Source organism: Nothoprocta perdicaria, unplaced genomic scaffold (genome assembly GCF_003342845.1).
Source record: "Nothoprocta perdicaria isolate Ctin4 unplaced genomic scaffold, notPer1 scaffold_489, whole genome shotgun sequence".
NCBI classification, from domain to species: Eukaryota; Metazoa; Chordata; class Aves; order Tinamiformes; family Tinamidae; genus Nothoprocta; species Nothoprocta perdicaria.
The window spans coordinates 141,973-161,198 of NW_020455742.1; the positions used below are offsets into that span (position 1 = coordinate 141,973).

A 19,226-nucleotide genomic window follows, 5' to 3' on the forward strand; every position below is an offset into this window, starting at 1 on the left:
TCCAAACAGGATCACATGTTCCAGAAGTCAGCAGGGTTCAAGGTCACAAGAAGTGAAGAGAATGGGAAGGAGCCACATAAGAATAAGCTCAAAAAGCTATCTGGAAGAAACAGCCACAGCTGTCACAAACAGCAGTGAAGATCACTTCGTAACTGTAAAAAGTAAACAAGTAGTTTAGAAAATAGCAATAAAAATACCAGATGGATGAGATTGATCATAGGAGTTCTGAAGAAAGATATAGCTCTGGAAAAGACATAAAGTGGCAGAGGAAATGAGAGATGTCCCCCACTGAAAAAGAGCAGGAAACTTTTTAGGGTCGTTTGCAACTGGGAGTATGCAAAGGGAAAAATTTGACTGAGCAGGAGGGTATGTTTTTAAACAGTATTTCTTACACTAATTTCTCAAACGAAAAACTAGAAAACTTGATCACTTTTACAATGCTCTGCAGAACAGACTATAGAGCTATATTAAAATACTACAACCTGCAAGTGGTAAGAGAAATTCTACCTAACCCATGACTCTATAGATTGCACAAATCAAAATCCCAGACTGGGGATTTTGTATTTAGCAGTTGTTTCAAAAGCATGTTCCCTGCTAAACATCTCATTTAATATGACCGCCCAACTCTCCTGATCTTCCATGTTACTCTAATTGAAGGTCTTAAATAATTCACAGTGAATAAAGAACCCAGCAAATCAGCATAAATGGTTAAATACATTTCTAATAGAATACTAGCAGTTCAGAGGATAGAGACAACAATAATCTACTGACAATATTGACACACACAACTTTTATGTTCACCTACTTCAGAGACAGTAAATACTGCTGTCACAAAGGGGAAAATGTTCCACCTATTTGCAAATATAAGACAAACTCTATTGCTTCAATGAATTTAAAAGACAAATTTCTACCACCTTCTCTTCTTCTGTCAAACCTGTTACCAAAAAAAAAAAAAAAAGCTGCAAAGCTCTAAAGTATCATTCCTCATAGAAAGACTGCTTACATTCTCCAAAGTTTGCATGACACAATACAAAATTTTTTGGTTTTATATTACTTTCTCACTCGAATAAAGTGAGATTGTGTGTTTGAGTACATTTGTGTGCTTTAAAATAATATCAAAGAAGAGGCAAAATCTCCACAAAACTCAGGGAAGCATTCCAGTTTTCTTATTTAACTACACAACAGCATGTTAAAGTGATTTTAATGCTAAAGTACTGTCATGTTAACACAGAGGTGATATACACAGGCATAAGGCTATAGTGAGAATAGCATTAAGGTAGCATTGTTGGGGTCACTTCCAAATAGGCCCATTCTTTCCTCTTAACATGTTTTCTAGTCACTAATTTCTCATCCTTGACTAGCAGAGCTACTCAGAGCTGCTTTGGAAAGCGAGCAACCTTCTCCATTTCTTGTTGGTTAGGTTTCAACCAGAAACATTCCTGTTTAGGCTCACTGCATAAAATCTCATCCCAGCTCAAGAAAAGCAGTGCAAAAGAACAGATGAAGAGTGAGCTAGTCCGCTTCTTTCCATGTTGTCTTCTGCTTTTTTAAAACATCTGTTGGACCATAGCTTAAGTGTGAGTGCAAAGCCATTCAATTTAAAACAAAACAAACAAAAAAAAAGATAAATTTGCTAGTCTAGTGTCTAGCTCAATGACGCTCTAATCTCTACCACGAAAAATCACCCTAATGCAGAATACAGAAGAATAAGGAGATCTGAAAGAGGGAAGGTACAGACCACCACATTGGCTTTCAAGGACATTACTGTTACTTCTGCCAAATAAACAAACAAACAAACATCACTGAACATTCTCCAAGTCAGAATATTTTGCATTTTTAAAGCTGCAGTCAGAGTCCTGCCATGAAATAGAGAGGGGGTGTTAGGAACAAGAACTACTTATCATAATTGCCTGTTAAAGTGTTATAGAGGGGGAAAAAAAAAACCATACACATTGTAATGTGATAGTAGTACACAAAAGTAACACAGCAGTATCACATGTAGTGCTGCTCTTAGATACACCAATCAATATATACCCACAATCGGTGCTTCTCCAAAACACCAAGAACTGTACACAGCTGTCCTTAACATTACTCAGTAAAGAACTAACCTGAATTCACTTACCACTGGAAGGACTAGGGAACTTGGCAGCTGCCTTCTCCTGTGGCTGCTTCTGCTCTTCCTGCTCCAGATTCCTTGTCATAACAATATCTGTTGTACTCTTTGGCACCTGATTCTCTTGCAGAGTCACCAGCATATTAGCCCCTTTCTCCTGATATGCTGGCTGATTCATTATCTGACCTAATTCAGAACTGTCAGGATGGTTTTTACACAGTGCCACTTCTGAGGAAATGTCAGTCTTTAACTTGGAAAGCAAATTGTTGGGCTGTTCCAATAACCCTCCTACAGAAGGCGGAGATAAGACTTTACTGAGCTTTGGTATGTTTTCTGAAACACTCCTAAAGGACAGTTTCTCCATGTTTGKGACCTCTGCATTGCCCAAAATGCAAGCTTTTGAAATTTTTTCCCCACAGTTTTTTGGTTCAGACTTTTCTAATTCCTGGGTCTGATCTGACAAGTTTTTGATATTTTTACAAGAACCATCGGCCAATTCCACTTCCATTTCTTCATGACACTGCACTTTGTTTTCAAGAATAAATTTCTGAGTATCACTTATGTTGATAAGAGACCCATCTTCATTTGCTTGCTTCATTTCTACCTGCTGCTTTTCTTGTTCTTCACATTGAGTCTCAGGAATTGCCTCAGGTTCAGAATTTTCCTCCAGTGGATTATCAAACTGTGCTGCTTTACCTGGAGTATATGATGAACTCTTAGGCTGGTCAGACAGATCTGCAGCAACCTGTCTTCTAGAACTGCACTCATGATCGCTGTCACACGTACGGACTAATGACCTATCATTTGCTATGCCTTCAGCAACTAACATTACAGGCTTTCCTGTGACCTCGACATCCTCCTCTTTTGCTTTTTCATAGTTCTCAAAGAGAGCTTGGTGTCCTGCATCCAGTCTCAGCTGTAGATTGTCATTCTTCAAGGAACTGAGACTCAAACCAGAGGCCTTACGTTCAGAAACCATCTCTATCTGTGTATTTTCACTCTCTCGGCCAGTTTCCAGAGAGCCTGAACTGTCTTCTGTATTTGTGGGCTGGCTACATTCACTGACGGAAAGCATTAGCTTACAGGTGTCGGAAGGCTGTGAAACACAGTCCCCTACAGGCATCCTTGATAAAGCACCTGTGGGTCCAGAAAGATCTCCAGACAAGCATGAATGGGGTAAAATAGCAGTTTTATCTTCTCCTTTATGCCTCTCCTCTGGACTTGGAGTTGGAATAAAGATATCCTAAAATGAAGAGAGAAAAAAAAAAAAGTGGGAAATAAGAAGAGTACCATGAACTATCTTCTTCTGGAAAGGTTGTGTGTCCTATCAAGGTGCTCACAGTAGGGTTGATGTTAGTCACAGAACATGGCATTGGATGACAGTTCACAAGTTCAGCACAAAACTACTAAGAGCATGGGTTGCAACCACCTTGTTGAGAAAAATGATCATCATCCATTATTTCTAGGCACCTCTGTGGCAGAATGAAAAATATTAGTCCCTCCAGTTACCAAACCTGAAGGATGGGGGCAAGATAAGCAGAAGCCACTTGTTTCTACTACTGCAGTCTCCGCTAGAAACTTTATTCTCTACCTTGAGTTAATGAGCTTTGTTGTTTTAAGCTCCAGTGACACCAACTGGCTTTTCAATATGTTTGAATAGTAACTAACTTTTCATAATCAAGMAGCACAAAAGGAACAGTGGCTAAAATTAAGAGAAAGTTAGAAAAAGCTATAAGAAAAATATGTTAAGTCAATTCATTTTATTTCAAAACAGCTTCACTTTCTTTGTGACAAATGATGCTAAGGTTTGCCCTTGTTAATTTACAACATGGTTTGTCACACATATGTGTATCAATATCTGAAAACAACCGACTTTCAAGGAAACAAAGAACACAAAAAAAAGATTAAAAGGCAATAGATCCTATTTTGAATAATTCATTTTTCCCTCTTAAATTGGTCTGTACCTTTTCTTTAAGAATAAACTGCTACATATAGAATAGTATGAAACTTATGAAAAATAAGTTTGAAAGATATTTACAAAATACATTAAAAAAAATTATGAAAAATATTTGCATGAACCCTCACATGAGAGAACTCTGGTTGTGATGGTATAGGCAAAGATCCAGGAAAGAAAGCTGGGGCACACTGGGACACTGGAGTTGAAGCCTGCAGCAAGACAGGAGGTTCTGGTAGGATACATGGGGTGCTGATCTCCACTAGCACATCTGCTCTCCGCTTCTCCTGTATCAAATTTGTTCCKTCAGCTGGGAGTGATATATCCACATGTTCTTCTATTTTGAAAGAGCAGAAAATAAATTACTGGCAGATTCCTATGTAATACTTACAGTTTCCATCATTCTATTAAAAGATTTTGTCTTTAAGTATCAAAAAGTTATATGAGCCACTAAACTGGTGAACTAGTTTAAGTAAAACAGTTTCAAAAAAATCAGTTTAAGTAAAACCAGACAGTTTTACCTTTTGCTTCTTCCTGTTCAGTAGGACTGCTAGGGACAAGAGTGTTGGCTTCAAAGGCATCAGGAGAAGGAACAACTAGGCCTGAAGAACCACTACAGATACCAGGAAAAGAACATAGAAAAGCAAAAAGCATACAGCTGCAGAAAATTTGTTAACTTCTCCCCAACAAAGCCCCAGCTTATCACACTTCCACTCATAGGGTCAGATGTTTGCTAGCAAGAGACCTGACATGGTTATTTATCGCAAGAGCACTGTTTATTTCATTGCAAAATAAACTTAAGCTCCTCTAACAATGCTGATGTTAAATACTGTTTGCTTAAGCTGAAACAAAGTCAGTTCTTTTACATGGTCAATTATGACATGCCAGTAAGAAAGAGGGGTAAGGGCAGCATCTTCTCGGACAACTGTGTACTTTTGCAAACAGACTGAGTACACATTAAAAGAACCAAGATTCTCAGCCTAAATCCCTAAGAGATCAGAAGATTAGCACAGAGCACACCAACAGCTCAACAAGTTAGTCAAAAAGGATATTTTTATGGCCAATAGCAACAACAAGCATGTTAACAAACATACTACCACCACCAATAAATAAATAAATAATAAAATCGCATTTTCAGATGTTTTGGAAGGTCCTTTTTCAAGAATCCAATCTGTTAAAATTTTGGTTTAATAAATGGTATCCTAGCCATGGAAATCTCAAAAATACAGAGTTTTTGCAGAGTACTGCTTAAAATTAATGTCTCTGAACTACTGTCCTATTGTAAGTGACACATATCTTTCCCATTCCTCATTGTTTCATACGTCTCTATCTTATATCAAAAGGATGAAGTACTATTTTGGATCTCTGACTGGGAAAAGGTGACTAGGATCTCCTCTGACAGCACAGATTTAACTGTAAATTTAGGAGACCAGCATGTCCCTCACTGCCTCCAACAGCACTAGGCCAGCACGCAATCTGCTCATGGCTGTACCCAGCCCTATTGCTCTGACAGCACCATCCTTGCTCTCCACCTTAGAGAGAGAGTGAAATGAAACCTTCCCTCCCCTTCGAGAAAAAAAAAACAAAAACAAACAATCTCCTAAGTATAACAGAGATTACAGCATCATTCACTGTATTAGAAATACAGTGGTCCCTTAAATAACACGCAGCTTCTTCCCCTTGTATACAATCTCCTCTCAATAAGTCTTCTTTGTGAAATAAATATAAGATATGCTTCTTTACACTAAAATCTTCCTATGTGAAGTATCCCTTGCCCAGCTGGCCATAAACTAACACAGCTCAGGAAATATGAACTAGTTACAGCTTTTTGACAGAAGATGCTTGGAATCCAGAAAGCTGGTGCAAGCCAAACATTCTTTGCTCTGGAGACGTARATGAGAGATCTGAAAAGCTCTCCCAATCTCTTATTTAATACTACCTAAATAAAGCAAAGACATAATGTGAAATTAAATCGTGTAAATGGAAGTTCAAGAACTTTTAATTTGGTGGCTATTCCAAAATGTAAGGTACAAACACGGATGTGTGGAGATCAAATTTGCGTAGGTTGCAGGAGCAAAGGTGAAGAGATAGCATAAATCCCCGAATAAGTAGAGTGGAAATGGTACAGGAACTACCAAAATACACTTTGGGTTCTCTGCTTACTTGGAGTGACTCTCTGGCATATGGGATCCCTGTCCAGAGAGCTGTAGGAGGTGCAGACTGCGAGCAGGAGTGCATGCTAGAGATCTTCCCTCTTCCACTTTGGTTATGATGCAGCCACTCTCAGAGGCTATTTCAAACGAAAGGAAACAATAATAGCAGTTTGGTCAGAAGACAAGTTGATTAGAAAATTATGGTATTCACACTACTGCAAAGTAACTTCTCAGGTCTGCTTTTCCACACAGAGCTCGAAAAAAACAGTATATAAAAGCACAGTGGGCAGAATTAGATTATGATACACTTACGAGGAAAAAAGTACATTTGTAGCTATAGAATGGACTTTTTTAATAAGGCCAGATATATAAGTCTTCGCACTTGGGAATTTTTACAAGAAAAAACACCAATGGCTCAACTCACAGTGAGGTGTACTGATTCATCAAAAGAATTCAAATATAGGCAAGGCTCTTACAAGCAAAAATGCATTGCCAGGACCACTGTCTCAGTCTGAATAACACATTATTTAACCCTCTGGTTACAGAGGGTTCACATGCAAGATCACTGCTGCACAAAATAAAACCAACCAAACAAAAAAAAAAAAAMCAGACTAAGTGAAATTTCATTTAACATATGCTTTGTAGACTGAGCTGCCTTTCAAATTTTAAATTAAAACAAAATATATATATTTTCTAAACCTTTCCCCATCAAGATATTTTTAAAAATCTCTGTAGTTTTTCATTAACCTTTTTACTTGCAAGATATCAAAATCAGGCAGAGGCTGTGCTGGAGGGTTAGGAAAAAAAAAAAAAAAAAAAAAAAAACACCCAGAAAAAAACTGCAGTAAGATTCCAGTTGTAGGATCCTGCAAAATTCGTAGCAGAAATGTCAACTCAGATGACTAAGCTGGAATACTTTGCCCAAGTTAATTATGATAATTAAGTCTACAGTATTTACTTATGCTTTAGGTTGTGYATCACAAGAAAGAATCAGCCTTATTATTACCAGTTTCAGAAGTGGGAAACGGGTTTATTTTTGTTCTTCAACAAACACAGGGAAAATAAAAAGTATTTAACAAACCAATCTCACTTTAGTAAAAAGAAGTGCCATCTAGCATTTTTAATGTGAAAAATAAAGTATTCTGTACATCCTAAGATACTAAATTCTATTTATACTAGAAGATCAAGTAGGAATTGTTATGACCTCTGGGATAGACATTTTAGCTGTTTGTCTATTGTTACCTGATGCATTATCCTCAGGAAACATCTCTTCCTGAGTTGACAAGATCTCTGACTCCTGATGACTGCAATGAGGGGATTTCTCAGTTTTAMGCAGATCAGAGACATGAATTTGTTTCTTGGTACCCTCTGTTCCTTCATTCAGAGTTCTAGAAAAGTAAGATACAGTCACTGACCTGAGAAATTCAAGGTATCAAACACTACCACAAAATTGTAAAGAAAATTTATCAGCAATCTATTCACTTGTTTGCGTATAGCACAGTAAGAAAAGCAAGGGGGTGAAAAGGAACAGATTCTATCGCTTAATAGTAAGAGTTGTTCATCCTGGACCATTTACACTTTCAAAGCAGTTTTAAAAGTCTTCTACTAATGTAGATTGTTCTACTGACTTCTTCTCAAAGCGGAATCTAAGAATTGTTTCACTTGCTTTTAAAAACTATTTTGTGGCAAAGTGTGACAATGAGATGAACTAAAAATTTCACACCTGAAAAAATGATTAGAATAATAAACTATAAACCTTATGAGAGCAAGTACTCAGCAGTGTCCAACACATAACTCCATATAGCAGAATCAACAGAGCCCTAGATTTCTCCTCCATCACTCCATACTGCAGTGACTGAGGTTCTGACATATACTTAAAGTTTTAGTTTAAGTTGAAGCTATTTACTTAAGTATATTTAGATTCCTAAACTTTTAGAAATTAGTATATTTTTCTATAGTCCAATGCTACCACAATTTAAAATCTTTTTGGTGTCTTTAGCTCTGTAAAAAGATGAAAACATTGCTCCTCAGTCAGTATTGCTGTACCAATCCCTTAGCATACTTCCTGCAGAAATCTCTCAATAACGTCACCTTTCTCTCCACTTTCCTCATTTGCTTTGAAGCCTGTCCTACTCCTAAAACTCTAGCAATAAATCACATACACACAAAGAAAATCTTGCAAATTTCAGCAAGAGATCTAGCTACTGAGAAGGTGGACAGTTTTACCGTTCAGGCATCCCTGGCGGGCACTCTAGAGCAGTATGTGTTTCTCTGCTGGAAACAGTTTCACTGCTACCCACATTCAGTTCTAGCAAGACACAAAAGAAATATTGTTGCCAAGATCATCTAGATTACTCTGCAGTGAAAAACATGTGGGGTTCCATAAATTACACAAATATTAAGTCAAGCTTTAACAATTACAAAAATCAGTATCAACACGATTAAAAAAAAAAAGGTAAACTGGATGTTATGGTAATAAAGTTGGAAACGGATATAATAAACAATGATATCATTTAGACAAGAAGAAAACAAGTGAAAGAAAAAGTCCAAATGAAAGAGAAGGCAGAAAGCATTACAACTACCAGCGTCCTACAAACTCATTTGTACAAACTGCGACTGCCCTCCTCACAAAGGAAGGTAACATCCACAAGCCAAAGAAAGCTGGGAAGTGACAAAGCAACAAAAGTGTTCCCAATCTCATGTCTACCTACCATCTTTTGTATTGTTCTTCTCAAGTTTTAAAGATAAAGGGTCAGCATCTCCTTCACTGGGTGCAAAATCACTCTCAAAGTCCTGGCTCTGTGAAAGCTCTAAAGCACCAAACTGCAGCTGTGACGTGCCTGAATCTAAAACAAAACATCCTTCACTAGTATACACATGAAAATTACCCCAAAAGTAATCTGAGACTGTTTGTACAGACTCAAGAGATGCTAACAAAATAAACAAACAAAAAAATCACAGCAACTTATGAAACCCTGAACAAGAAAGGCTCTCTTCTCAGGCTGTCTGCAGAGGCCCAGAGGCCTCTCATTACATCAGAGATCTGAGGGGAGAGTTACCTTCCACACAGGGCGAAGCAGTGCGCTCCTCGGCGTCCCTTTCCTCCCCTGCTCCGGACCCTCCGGGGACGCTGCAAGACAGTCACCCTTACAGTCCCCGGAGCCCCCGCGCGGGCCCGGTGCCCCGCGCCCCGCCACGCACCTGCTCTGCCCGCCAGGCGGCGGCGGCAGCGGCTCCTCCTCCACGACGCGACGGCGCGGGCCGACGGCGTCCGCGCGGGCAGGGGCCGCCATGAGCTCTGCAATCACAGCGCGTCAGGGCCGCGCCCGCCTCCCGCCCGCCCTTACCTGCGCCTGGCGCCCGCCTCCCGCCCGCCCTTACCTGCGCCTGGCGCCCGCCCTGCGCCGCCGCCTGCGCGTCTCCCGCCGCGGCCACGCACGAGCTCCTGCAAGAGAGGAGAGCGCTGCGTGAGGCAGGGCCGCGCCGCGCAGAGGGCCGCTCGCCGCCCGCACCCACCAGCACGGGGCTCGGACCGCGACGCGCCAGGAGCTGGCGGGACGACGGGGCGAGGCTGCCCTCGCCCGCGCTCTCAGGCTGCGAGTCCTCCACGATGAGGCGCGGAGTGTCCGCCTGCGAAAAGCCGGGCTCCAGCTGGCTGCCGCCGGGCTCCATGCGGCCCCAACGCCGGCGTAAGCCGTACGCGCCGCCGCGCTTCCCGCGCCCGCCGCCGCGCGGCGCGGATTGGCGGGGCGCTGGGGGCGGGCAGCTGGGGGCGGGCCCGGGCCCGCGGCTCGCGCGCGGCTGGTGCTGCCCCCGCGCTGCGGTTATCGGCAGGCAAGCGCCGCCGCAGAGAACTTTCGCAGCAAGTTTTAGCCAACTAATGCAAATCTTTTGCAACTCCTCTTTGTACTTTGTGCACAAGAACTTAGTAATTTGCTTTAAAGGCTGCCGTAGAACTAAAACCACAGAAGATTCTAAAATAATGCCTGATGTGAAAAAAAAAACAGTATTACCCAAAGTAACAGGCAAAAAGTTGTGCCCAAGGAAGACTTGTATATAAGAGCTTACGTGCAACAAATGGTGTGTGCAAAGTCGATGTTTGCACATTCACGTTAAGAGTATTAAACTGGCTATAAATACTTAAAACTCCTTAACAGGGAGGATGCTTTAGTGCTAAAATATCTAAAATTTTGGATATTGTCTGTCACTAGACCTAATAAAAGAACACAAAGCCTGTGAACTCTTCCTTTGAGATCTTAAGGTGTTCTCCAGCATTTGCTATCTGCCTGGAGAAGCTGGAGCTGGTCCTCATGCAACACTCGATCCCTGGCAGCTGAGGAGCAGACAGATCCTGGAGGGCGGTTGGCAACTGCTCAGTGCCCTCAGCACTGCCCGCTCGGTCCCTGTGAGCTGAGTTCTGCTCCTTCGGAAAGGCAGCATTTCAGATGATGTTCCTCTATGCTTCCTTTCAAAAGTAAATGGAATTTTAAAACTCCTCAGTATTTTTTGGCAAAACAGAAAGTAAATCTGCCTTCCAAATGCAAGTATTTGGTATGAGCCAAAGTTTTTGAAAAGTTTACTGAGTTCCATTGATAATCATCATTAGTGCATTTCCAACTTGCTGCCACCTTCCCCCAGAGTGCATGAGAATATACTCGTTTTCTTATAAGCAGAACACTGCACAACTTTATCCTTCCTCTCACCATCTATTACTCTTCTGAAGGCAGCTCCTTTTTTTCTCATTAGTTTCTCCTAGTGTCTACATGCTCTTCCTGTAAACAATTGAAATGCCTGTGCTAAACCAGGCCTCTCTTCAAAATCAAGATCTTCCTCTAAAGGTGTTTCTATAACAAAGTTGGTTAATTAAAATAGGTATTTCCCTACCTCACATAATTCACTCTATGACAGAGCAATGATATTATCTCACAGAATCCCACAAACATTTCTCTGTCTCTCAGCTGTTCCACTGTAGTCTGTCTTCATTGTTTTAAAATGCTGTCACTAAGCTTTTTTAGGAATGTAATGCATCTTTCTGTACTAGAAGTTGTCAGCATGCTCAAAAGTAATGAAGAGGTATACTAATGTATATGTTGGTTTCATATATGGGAAAAAAAAAGACAAAAATGATTGTGTTTTATAAAACACAGTGACAACATGACAAGTACAACATGACAGGTACAGGTAAGCAAACAGATGCTGCCCATGCATGATGAGGTTCACAATCTTTGGAAGAAAATAAAAGCAGAAAAACAAAAAGGTTTTTTTGTTTGTTTGTTTGAAAACCAGGCAATAATCTCTGATAATTGGCAGGTAAGATCTCATGGGGCAAAAAGAGTTAGGATGGCAGCTTCTTTACAAGTGTGAAGTATCTTAAAAGAAAGGAAAAGAAATGTTACAGGAGACTGAAAACATGGAGGAAAATGAAACTGTATCAGCTTGCTTAAAGAGTCATTATAAAAGAAATTATATAGGCATTTAGGGACAAAAATAAAGAAAGCTAAGGCTCAAAGAAAGATGGAGATACCAAGAGCAACAGAAAACGATCCTACAGATACATCACTGAGTAAACCACAACCCCCAAAGTCGCTGGTCTGCTCTTCAAGTGGGAATATTACTGACAGGTGACACCTAGAAGGCCAAACCATTTATGGTCTCTTTATCGTCTTCTCAAAAAAGGTTAGCAGAAAATGGGAATTAGTGCAATTGAACAATGCCAAATGCCAAGATTTCAGCCTTGAAACAAAGAACAAAGAACAAAGAACAAACAGGTTCAGGCTTATCTGAACTAGATGTTTTATAATTTGTTGAGTCTAGGCTTCATCCTAGAAAACATGTAACTGGTTGATCGTTTCTTACATGTGTCAGCAGTTACCTTTGAAAATTCAGGAAGTCAAGAAGTATCTGAAGTCTACAAATGACAGATGTGACAGGGTCTCAAAATTTCCTTAAGCTCTCTGAAAACTTCTATAACAAATAAGCAAACAAATTATGAGTTTGTACTTAGGAGATAAAAAGGAGATGAGTTAGCAGCACAGATTTGTAAATCCAAGTAAYCTAATATTCTTCTCATTTCTTTTCACATCAGAGCAACATGCCCTGAGGACAGAAGTGCCCAAGTCAATTTGGCTGCGGCAAGACTCTTAGCAAGAACTGTGTGGTTTTTCTGTAAGTAATGGGAACCATGGCTGTGAAAAAAATTCAGTAAGATAGATACAAAATCTGTTACTACCTCCATAAACTGTCAGAACTTTCAAACCAGAAATATGTTTGAGTGACAGTCCAGACATAAAAGCCCTAGATCCTATTCTGCTCAATGTTCTTTAAACCCCTCAAAATAGAGAGCATGCTTACTAAAACCAGAAACAAGCTGAAGCCCAGAGGGATGTGACATTGTAACAAGTTGAAGAAGGGTCTGAAGTTAATTCGCCACACAAATTCAGGATAGGGGTGCTAGGCTTCGTAGCATTACAGCAATATTGACTTACAGTCAAGCACTAGGATTCCCTATCTAATAGCAAGTCATGCTGCTGCCAAAAAAAGTTTCAAACCACGAGCATATTGCACTACTGCATAATGTGCATGCAAGATACATGAAACAGTCCTCATACTCCATGCTGATAAGGAGTAAGCAAAGCACTATGTCCAGTGAGATGATGGGAAAGGAAATAGTAATAATAAATGGTGGAGCTTCTAGAGAGGGTCCAGTGGAAGGCAACCAAGATGATTAAGGGACTGGAACATCTCTCGTATGAGGAGAGACTGAGTTGGGCCTGTTTAGCCTGCAGAAGAGAAGGCTGAGAGGGGATCTGATCAACATGTGTAAGTTTGTGAGGGAGAATGTAGGGAGGAAGGGGCCAAGCTCTTCTCAGTGGTGGCCAGTGACAGGACAAGGGGTAATGGCTGAAAGCTGCAACACAGGCAGTTCCATCTCCATGTGAGGAGATAGAAATTTCTTCGCTGTGAGGGTGACAAAGCCTTGGAACAGGCTGCCCAGGGAGGTTGCGGAGTCTCCGTCTCTGGAAGTTTTCAAAACCCGCCTGAATGCCACCTGGTGCCACATGCTCTGGGTGTCCCTGCCGGAGCACGGGAGTTGGACTAGATGATCTCTAAAGGTCCCTTCCAACCTTAACCGTTCTGTGATTCTGTGAAATGTCTTCAAATAGAATAAAGTCTGTGGGAAATAATCTGCTTTGCATACTCCCAGTATAAAGGACACCTGCAGATAGATTCAGATTAAGTAAGAGAGATGGCAGAAATAAGTAAAAAACAACAACAACAAAATAAGTGCAAGGATAACAAAACTGAAGATTATGTAGTCTCTAACATTTAAGTTTTCATAAATGGTAACACACGAATCTAACTGACCTTGGTATGAAATAGGAGGGTGTACTAGATCATCTCCAAGTCCCTTCCAGGCTGTTTTAATATGATGTAATATATTTGTATGAACCAGGAAGGCAGAAAATTCCAAATGCCATTCAGGTTGTCAAGTTAGTAAGCATCAAATTTAATTGTAACCACATTTTTTTTTGTGCATTTAATCTAAAATCTCTCTTTTTTTTCTTGAAGGTTTTGTTTCCATCTATTTTAATGGTATGAAAGAAACAGCATGTTTTACTTATAATATACAATTTTTTTCACCTAAATATCCTCCTCAGTTTGCAAACAGTCATTTTTCTGAGTCATATAACAACTAATGGATAGGGCATTAGGCCAACTTTATAACAAAATTCAGACCAACCCTTAACTAAGAAAAAAAGATGAAAGCAAAATTAATCTTTGCTGATGTTCCTTCCAAATGAAACATGCCCAGCACCAGATTCTCAATGAATGGAGGTAGGAATGCTGATTTTTTGAATTTGTAGCATTTTCTCTGAAGTCTTGTATCTCGTGGAATTTGCAAGATATAGTGAATTTTTAGTTTATTTCATTCTCAACAGCCTTTTCTAGCTGTAGCCTAATATTAGGACGGGCAACTGGGAACCAGGACTCCCAGCAATCATCCTCATTTCTTCCATCGTTTTCCTGTGTCTTGGTACAGCCCCAAGACCTGCCTTTGAAATGAGAACTCAGTATACAGGATAATGCTCATGTAAAAAGCACCAAATTCAGGATTCTGATTTCAAGTTGGAATTATATACCTGAACAGGAGGAGGGTTGTTACCAGTCTTTGGAAATGTAAGTTTATGTATTCTGCTGTTTTAATTCATTTTTTTGTTATTTCCATGGAAGGCACATCCTCAGCTGCCTGATTTCCATATCAACAGCCGTCTGCTCCCGTTCCCATGGGAATAAACTCTGCTGAGTGCATCGCCAGTCCGGTGAGGCGCCTAGTGGGCGGCAGAGCGGAGGCCGCTACAAGATCACGCGCTCTGTGAAATGCCAAGTCCTCCTTACCGCCCTCACGGCAGAGCCGGGGCAGCGCAGAGCAGGTGCGAGCACCGCGAACCTTGCCCCGCCGCAGCCGCCCGGCCGCTGCTTGCGGCCCCGAGGGTCGCCCAGGAGCCCCTCAGGGACGCCGCGTCCCGACGGGCGCCGCCGCGGCCGCTCGGCCCCAGCGCCGCGGCCGCTCCGCAGCAGCGCCCCGAGGGCGCGGCCGAGACGGGTCCGCTGCCGGTGGCGGCTGCCGGGCGGCTCCTGCCCAGCGCCTCGCCGGGCCCTGCAGCTGCGCTGGGCCCATCGTTCCCGCCGGCCCCGCCGCCCCCTCTCCGGCTCCCGAGGCGGCGCGGCCGGGCCCGAGGTTGCGGCAGCCCCGCGAGCGGGCCGAGGCCTGAGCACAAAAGACAAACGGCCGCGTGAAGGCCTCGGCGGGCGAGCAGCGGCCCGGCACGTTTACCTGGTGTCCGCCGCGAGCAGAGCCAGCGCCGGGCTCGGCTCGGAGGCTACGCTCCCTGGCGCCGCCCCTGACATCAGCGGCCCGGCCCGGCCCGGCCCCGCCCGCCGCGGGGCGGCTGCTGCGAGGCTGCTCCGCCCGGAGCGGGAGGGAGCTGAGGGCGCGGCCGGGCCTCCGGGAAGCCGGCGCGCGCGGCAGGGGCAGCGCCGTGCCGAGAGGCCGGGCGGAGGCCACGTCCGCACCCGCGGCGCCTCTGCCAGCGCGCAGCAGGACGCCGAGCGCACCGCCCGCCCCCAGGCTCTGCGCGCGCCGTCCCGCACTCCGCCGAGACGCGGGCCAGCTCCTGCCCTCCTGTTCTTGTCACGCCATCGGCTGCCTCCTGGTCATCGGAGGTGCCAAGGGCTGCTGTCTCCTGGTCGCTTCTGCATGGTTAGCCCCATCTGGTGAGAGAAATCCCCGTTCTTAGTCACCGAATACACAGTCTTGCTCTTGGTAATATTAAATTTCACCCTGTTTTTTTTTTTCTTGTTCTCAAGGTCATTCAGTTCTTGCTGCACAACATTCTCCTTTTCCTCTGTAATGTCAATACTTTTACCAGTATCACTAGGAACACTTTCTCCTCTTACATAAAAGATAATGGTGTACAATCTGAAGTAAAAATCCAGCTAAAGCAAATCACTTGCACTCATCAAAAAAAAAAAAAAAAAAAAAAAAAAAGTCAGAAATCACAAAGTTTTGGGGATCCTCAAATCACAGCAGCCTGCTAACTCTTGTTAAAATGGACTGGCTTTCTTCAGGATTTTGGCAGCAACGCTCTTCCCTGCAGCAGAAGCATGCATCAGCCTTTGGCCTCTCCAGATACCAAGTATTTACAACATCACTAGACTTTTTTAAGGACACAGCAATGTGTAAGAAATTGCACAGTGGCCCCTGGAGGGTGCCCAGGTGATACTGATGTGCTTTTCTTTCTTCTTTTTTCTGATGTGCAAGAGAAGTTGTGGATGTTGGGAAACAACTTCTAGAGTTCCATGAAGCTGACCCCAAAATAATGAATAAGCTATGTTTCTATGTTTCTATGTAAGCTATGTTTCTCTGACACTATGTTTCTGTCACAGTTTGAAGGGAAACCAAGATATTTTAGAATAAACAGTACACGTGCACAAACAAGTACAGGATATAGAGCCCTTACTGTACATTGTGCTATAAGATAAATACATTAAAATGGGAAATGTGCTTGTTTTACCTTTTGAGATGTGGAGGTATCTGCTTCTCTTGATGCTATTTGTGATATCACAGACTCCTTAAGCAGCAGAAAAGAAGCTTCTTTAGGCAACAGAAATGCCAGCTCCTGCAGGACAAACACATCTCTAACTCAATAGTCATTTTAAAGTTGATTTTGCATTAACAAGGATTTTTAGAAATCTTATAATTGAATGTTATGTTTGCACTAAAAATTACTTGTTCGCTTAATCATTTTTGAAAGATTGTGTGTGCCAGAAGTTTCAGAACACAGAAAAACATACTAGCATCAAGCATAGGAGACAATGGAATTTTTTAATTTCTGCTGACCTTCATAYAAAGCTGTTTGAAAGTACCTGTCTACTATTGTAATACATCTATAATCTCGATTTATGATGGAATGACCTCAAATAAGCAGTCAACATATGCACAATAGCAAGTGAACGTAACAAAAAAAAAGGACGATATTTAATTCTGCAAGACTTGTATTTGCAACAGCAAATAAACTTTCTTCCTGGGCATATTTTTCTCTTACTGGATTATATATGACTTTGTTTGAATACTCTTAACATATTCAATAACACTAAATGCACTATGTAATGCTGCAATTTAACTATAAGCCTTGATCACATAGTGTGCCTGTGCTTTCTTTTGGAGAAGTCTTAAAATTGCTTCATGAGTTTACTAAACAAAGAAGGTCATAATAGACATGCACACAGTTATGGTGGAAAATGTAATTTTGTAGCTTCTTTGAACTGTTCTGTGAGGCTACTGGCCTCAGAGTTCTAATTACAGAATTCTTCAAAATATTCCACTTTTGCTAATATTTGTGTTTATATTTTGTCTGAAATTATTACACACAATGACTATTCATGATAATTTCACAGGCACTTAGATACTATTCTTGATCAGAACTGCAATTCTGCAGTTCTACAAGAACTGCCAATTTGTCACAAATTTTATTGGAGACATGTGAAGAAGACAGTATCTTGCAAAGGCCACCATAAGAGAGCGGAAGGAGTGTGGCTGTGATAGATCATTCACTCGTAACAGAGCAATTAAAAAAAAAAAGAAAAAAGTGATTTGATCAAACTGAAGGCCTTTGACTTCTGTTTCTCTTCCAGTAAAAATTGCAGCACAACTCCAGGTATCGCTACATGGAAGCATTCTCAAAGTTGATACCATAGATAAGGATGGATGTGATCTCACCACAACATTATATCAAGACCATTTGTGAGAAGCGTGTTTTGGAAGTCACTTATTTTTCCCATATCCCTAGCAAGTGTCACAGCCAAAATGAACTTTTATTTTGGCTAAAGGCCTTATTATTTTATTCACTTGTTTTAATCCATTCTCATGATGGATGTTCATTGCTGATTTGTATCCTCGTGCTGTTGAGAGAACTCCTTCTCTTCCCGCTTTTACCATCTCTCTTCCCATAACATTTACCGGGATCAGGAATACCTATGTATGGCCCAGGCAGCTCATGATACTTCCTGGAAGTACTGGCTACTGTTGCAAGCACAAATTTAAGAATTCATGAAGTATAACAACCATATAGTTGCCCAGCTATCCCCTCTCTCCTGTGACCACGGACAGACCCAATCACGTGAGAACACAAGATAAATTTAATTATTCTAGCATTTGGTGGTATGGTGGAGGAATGCAAATGGATCATGTCAAAGCATGGCATTTTTGATTGTAAACAGTCTTCCTAGACGCCCCTGCAGAACAGAACCAGGCTCAGATATTCTCTTAGAGCTTCCAGGCTGGTTTGGATGTAGCCTGTTTCTTCTTTGGCAGGAAGCCAGCTGGAGAAGCCTCTCTGCACTGCAGTGAGAGGCTGCAGCTCTGGAAAGCTACAATGTCAAAAATAAGCAGCAAGTATTAAGACTGAATCATCCGAAAACAGAAGGTATTTCTACCAGCTGCTGTGGAAGACAAAAAAAAAAGAAAAAAAAATGAAAGAAAAATAAAACAAAACCTTTTATCTTCATGTTTCCTATCCACGATCTGCAATTTCAAGCTAAAATTCATTATAAACTGGTATTTATCTTTATTCACATATTCATCAGTTTCAGTGCAGTCCCTGGAGACAAATAAATGCAAGTTTAAACACAGAAAAATAAATTAAAATTCTTTTCAGCCCTAATTCCTTGTGTTTACAAGATTTATTTCATAAAGATCATACCCATTGGTGTCACTATAATTTCAAGGGAGGAAAACCTCTGGCATCACACCCTTATCTGCCTGTTTAGAGCTAGGGCACCTTCTGATTATGGCTCTTAATCTGAGAAAGCTCTGTAAGGCAGCAACATCAGTAGCAGCCTGCAGAGAAAATTATTCTAGATTTCTCCCACTTTCTACGGCTGTTTTTCTCCATGGTTATCTTGCTGTCACAGTCTCATGACACTACGGATTTTCAGATTCACATACACTTGCCAAAATGCTGACCGACTGAACCTCCCTCCTGCAGTTTCATCCATTTCCTTGCTGCGGGCTTGGCAGGTCATAACGCAGCAAAGCAACAAACAGGACAGGACAGGCGCCCCCACCTCTTCCTGCGAAGCCCCGGGTGTCTCCGATCTCAGGGTTCCTGCCCATCTGCTCTCCTGAGCTGTATGCAGCTCATCACTGTGGCAACCTTACACACAGCAGGGGAAAGAACCTGACACGTTTTTAGAAAACACGGCAGATCATTAGGGTTTATATCTTATTTTAGAGTAGCTGTGTTGCCTTTCCTCTCAGCTGCAGCAACACAAGCAGATTTCTCTTTCTTTTTCAGAAGAGAGCTGGTTTCTGTCTCTGAAGCTGGCCATGTGGCTCTCCCTCCCCACGGCGCTACCTGGAGCCAGGTCGTGCAGTGGCAGAGCATGTCAAGGCCGTGCCAGGGCGCAGGCCGCGGTGCAGGCTCGGCTGTGGATGAAGGCTCCG

General features: G+C 42.0%; 1 protein-coding gene across 1 annotated transcript; it reads right to left on the reverse strand.

Annotated features, from left to right (window-relative positions):
* Nucleotides 1-103: 103 nt before the first annotated feature.
* On the reverse strand, nucleotides 104-9,892 carry LOC112954145 (TP53-binding protein 1-like). The gene is made up of 9 exons (XM_026047286.1): nucleotides 9,568-9,892; nucleotides 8,932-9,066; nucleotides 8,447-8,528; nucleotides 7,463-7,608; nucleotides 6,231-6,357; nucleotides 4,589-4,680; nucleotides 4,199-4,404; nucleotides 2,123-3,356; nucleotides 104-152 (listed from the first exon to the last, which is right to left on the reverse strand). Exons 1-9 carry the CDS (start codon nucleotides 9,890-9,892, stop codon nucleotides 142-144), a joined length of 2,358 nt encoding a protein of 785 aa, XP_025903071.1. The 3' UTR covers nucleotides 104-141.
* Between the last annotated feature and the right edge of the window lie 9,334 nt (nucleotides 9,893-19,226).